Source organism: Acipenser ruthenus, chromosome 20, assembly GCF_902713425.1.
Source record: "Acipenser ruthenus chromosome 20, fAciRut3.2 maternal haplotype, whole genome shotgun sequence".
NCBI classification, from domain to species: Eukaryota; Metazoa; Chordata; class Actinopteri; order Acipenseriformes; family Acipenseridae; genus Acipenser; species Acipenser ruthenus.
This window is the reverse complement of record NC_081208.1, coordinates 1,430,793-1,434,700: the sequence shown is the minus strand read 5'-3', so window position 1 is coordinate 1,434,700 and position 3,908 is coordinate 1,430,793. Positions and strand designations below refer to the sequence as shown.

The following is a 3,908-nucleotide window of genomic DNA, read 5'->3' as shown; positions in this document are numbered from 1 at the left end:
TTGCTAAACATTTTTACATTTACGGGGATCAGGTTTTGAAAGAGTCTCTTGCAAGCCACTTTCTCAGCTAATAACTCAAACAACAGCCCCTCCATGGTTTTCCTCAGTTTTGCTGGAGTCTGGACGTTCCCCATTTTCAAAGTCACAGGCCCCGTAATATGCTAATGGCGCGCGCGGGTTAGTAAAACTGCGATGGTAGAAAGCTTTGGTAATTTTGTTAACAATGTCTCGGGTCTTGTCATCCAGGGTTTCTTGTAGATGAATCAGTTTACGTCTAATGCTGTGTTCTGGTCTTAGCTCTGTTAAAATATCTTCCACCAGTTTCTGAAGTTTTGTTAAAGACGGATGAAAATTGAAACACGCTAGAGCTTTAGCTATCAGAAGCTTCAGCCACGGGACGTGTATTTTTTCTAGTATTTCTTCAAAATGTTGATCAAAATAATTGGGGGCCGCTTCAAAAAGGCAGCTGTGTCTCAGTTGGCTCGGGTGGTCAATTTCACAACCACGGCAATTTTTTACCATATCACGGTCAATGATCACTTCCAATAGAGAAGCCACGAGACCCATAGAGATCTTTAATACTTTTTCAAAAGAGATGCCTAGGCCCCCGTCAACGTCGTCAGACTCTGCAGGATTGAGGAGCGGGACATTTTCAAAGTCTTTTATAAGCTGTGTCATTTCTTCACTGGTCCAATCCATCTCAAGATCGCACGGTTCAAGAACGGCATTTTCAGAGAAGTATCTAAAGTTTGCAGAAGCCATGGTGTCAGACTCCTTCAATCAAAAGGACATGTGGGGAGCCCCTTTAGTATGCTCCCCAAGATTAGTTTTCGGCCTATGAGGGTGTTGACGCCTCAGGCACCGCGGGGGATCCTTTGAGATGACCTATCAGAGATCCTTGAATGGGTGGTCCTAGAGGCGCCGCCCCTGTGGGCGTTTTCAGAGTTACCCTATTACATCCACCCCTCTCTCTCTCATTGATGTTTGTTTTCAGTTCAGGCCACAGAGGAGATTGTACAGTACACAGACGATCCTTGGGAAGAATGCTTGAAGGCCCCATGCTTGGACTCTCTCTTGAAACTTTTTTACAAGCCGTGGTTTCTTTTGCATCTGTGGAGGGGCTAATGTGCATTTTTTTAAAAGCTTTTATAAGTTCAGACATTTCCCGATCCTCAAGATCCACTTTCTCTGAGCAGCCACTAACAAAGGTATGAGCCATCTGGTGTACCACTCTAATAAGTTGGCAAAATATTTTCCTCCTTTTTATAAGGTCTGAAATACATGCCCAGACATGCCCCTTTAAAAAAAACAAAAAAACAAAAACCCTTCATAGTCTCGATCATTTCAACCTTTTGCTCAAACACCTAACCACCTTGATTCTCTGAAACCCATGGTAAGCTTAATACTTATTTTTATTTATTAATATTTTAAGAAAAAACTGTTGTGGCCGAGTGGTTAAGGCAATGGACTTAATTGTCCGTGTGGGTTCGAATCCTCCCAACAGTAATTATTTTATTTTCATACTCTTTTACATTTATAAATATTTAATGTTTATAAGCACTTATTAAATACACAGGGCTGTTTTATATATATATATATATATATATATATATATATCATTACCCATATTCCAAATGTCTATATAAAATCCCCGCCCCTCATTATATATTCATAAATTCATAAATCCATACCCCTCATTATATATTCATAAATTCATAAATCCATGCCCCTCATTATATATTCATAAATTCATACCTATAAGGTCAAAAAAAGGTCAAAAGGGTCATAAATTAGCCTTTTGACATAAGCTATAGTAATATTACTACTCACATCGATTTATAAAAGGGATCCTACTATATGCAGTGTGAATAAATTGATTTTAGTGTGACGTTTTTTTCATATTACAAAAAAAAATGTATTTTTAACTGTACAGTATTTTAAAGCCGCTTTGTTTACCTGTCAGCCTGCAGTGGATTCGCGCACTGTCCGTATTGTTAATTTGTGTGCGCGCGCGCAGCGTGGTATTCTTTACATTCAGATGCAAAATGGGGCAGCGATATAAATGAGGCGCGGGGCTGAATTCCATTACTGTCGGGTTGAAGATATCAGAGATACGACACGCGCTTCTCTGAGAATAGTGGATTTAAACCCAAACTGCAATATGGGAGCAGCAGAAAAAAAACAGACGTTAAATGGTAAAAAGGTTTGTATGTTTAATGAGTTTATAACTGGTTTTTTTTTGAGGGGTAAAAGGTTTACCTGCAAAAAAATAAATACACAAATAAATAAAATGATCAAACTCATACTGAAATTGTTTGTTTTCCTTTTCAGGTTTCCAAACCAATAATGGAAAAGAAAAGACGAGACAGAATTAACGAATGTCTACAGCAACTGAAACACCTCCTGGAAAGCTCTTATACTAATAATGTAAGTTGATATTGCATAAATGAGCTCATATATTCTCTGTTCGATAAATAAGAGACCCACTATCAACACCCGAGCCTCCATGCAATAAACCCATTTTTTATGACAAACCCATGCAGTTGATGGTACATATGTATTCATATTTATCCAGATTTACAATCCAATAAGGATAAAAACTGTATATCCAAACTAACATGGAAATTATCAATATTATATACTTTATTTAATGTTCATGATAACCCCTTCCCTTTTCTTTATAATTATGTTTTTACAGATCCGAAAACGTAAACTCGAGAAAGCTGATATTCTGGAATTAACAGTGAAACACCTAAGGGATCTCCAGAACTCCCAACAAGGTCAATTTACAAGTGCAAAAAGAATGGCACGTTTTCCCAAAATACAATAAATAATTTAACAGCAAAATACCACAAAAAACCCAACCTTATTGAATTAAATGTGTAGCTGTACAATCAAATGTATTTTACCATTCTAATGTTCTAGAATAACTGGGATATCAGAAAAGAACGAAACCTTTATATTGCCTTGTGTATTTGTGCAGGTTCCACGGGGAACAATGGGAAATGTACCGAGTACCAGGCCGGGTTCAGAAATTGCTTGAATGGCGTAAGCAAGTACCTTTTGACGTCAGACAATTCCAGCGGGAGCGTCCGATTACTGAACCACCTGACAAACAACGTCCCGGACGCTTGCGGAATCCCTCGCAGCTTCAGCACCTTGGACAGCGGCGCCGCGCAGCACGTCACCGCACCACGCTCAGCGTCGAACTTCCTGCAGCAACAACACTCCAAGCCAGCTGCAAACCCATTCGCTACGTTTTGCAAACCTCACACTGTCGAATTGCCCTGTACCTCCGACAAAGCTATCTCCAGTACAAGTGTATCAAACGAAACCATATTCGTAGCACAGAATCCCAAGCAAAGGGAACAGGCCGGGAACTTTCCTCGCGTTTCAGGACAGTCTAAGCAAAATAATGCCACGTATAATGTTTGCTCTGCCCCTTTGAATTTTTGGCGACCCTGGTGAAATGTATACTCAGTATATTTCTTGTATGATCATTATCTGTAGCGTGCCTCGTGTAACTAATGTTTAAAGGTGGCGATTTTTGCATTGAATATTGTTGTATATTTTGTATGATATCTCACACGTATTGTTTTGTATTTTTATTAAAAAAATAATTTAATAATAAAAAATACAGTAATTGTGGCTCTATCAGTCTTTCCTTAAACCAACAAAGTGAATATATATATATATATATATATATATATATATATATATATATATATATATATATATAGACACACACACACACACACACACACACACACACTCACACGAATGATATTAATTACATTACACCATTAAATGTCTCATTGCTACTATAGCACTTTCACTTTTAGTATGTATTGCACTCCTCTTTATAGGTATGGAAATAAATAATAATATTTATTTCCATACCTCCCCAG

At 38.0% G+C, this 3,908-nt stretch overlaps 1 protein-coding gene across 1 annotated transcript; it reads left to right on the top strand.

The window, feature by feature from the left end:
* Positions 1-2,112: 2,112 nt before the first annotated feature.
* LOC131698965 (transcription factor HES-3-like) lies at positions 2,113-3,581 on the top strand. The gene is made up of 4 exons (XM_058994101.1): positions 2,113-2,203; positions 2,332-2,427; positions 2,699-2,780; positions 2,984-3,581. Exons 1-4 carry the CDS (start codon positions 2,162-2,164, stop codon positions 3,466-3,468), a joined length of 705 nt encoding a protein of 234 aa, XP_058850084.1. The 5' UTR covers positions 2,113-2,161; the 3' UTR covers positions 3,469-3,581.
* The last annotated feature ends 327 nt before the right edge of the window (positions 3,582-3,908 follow it).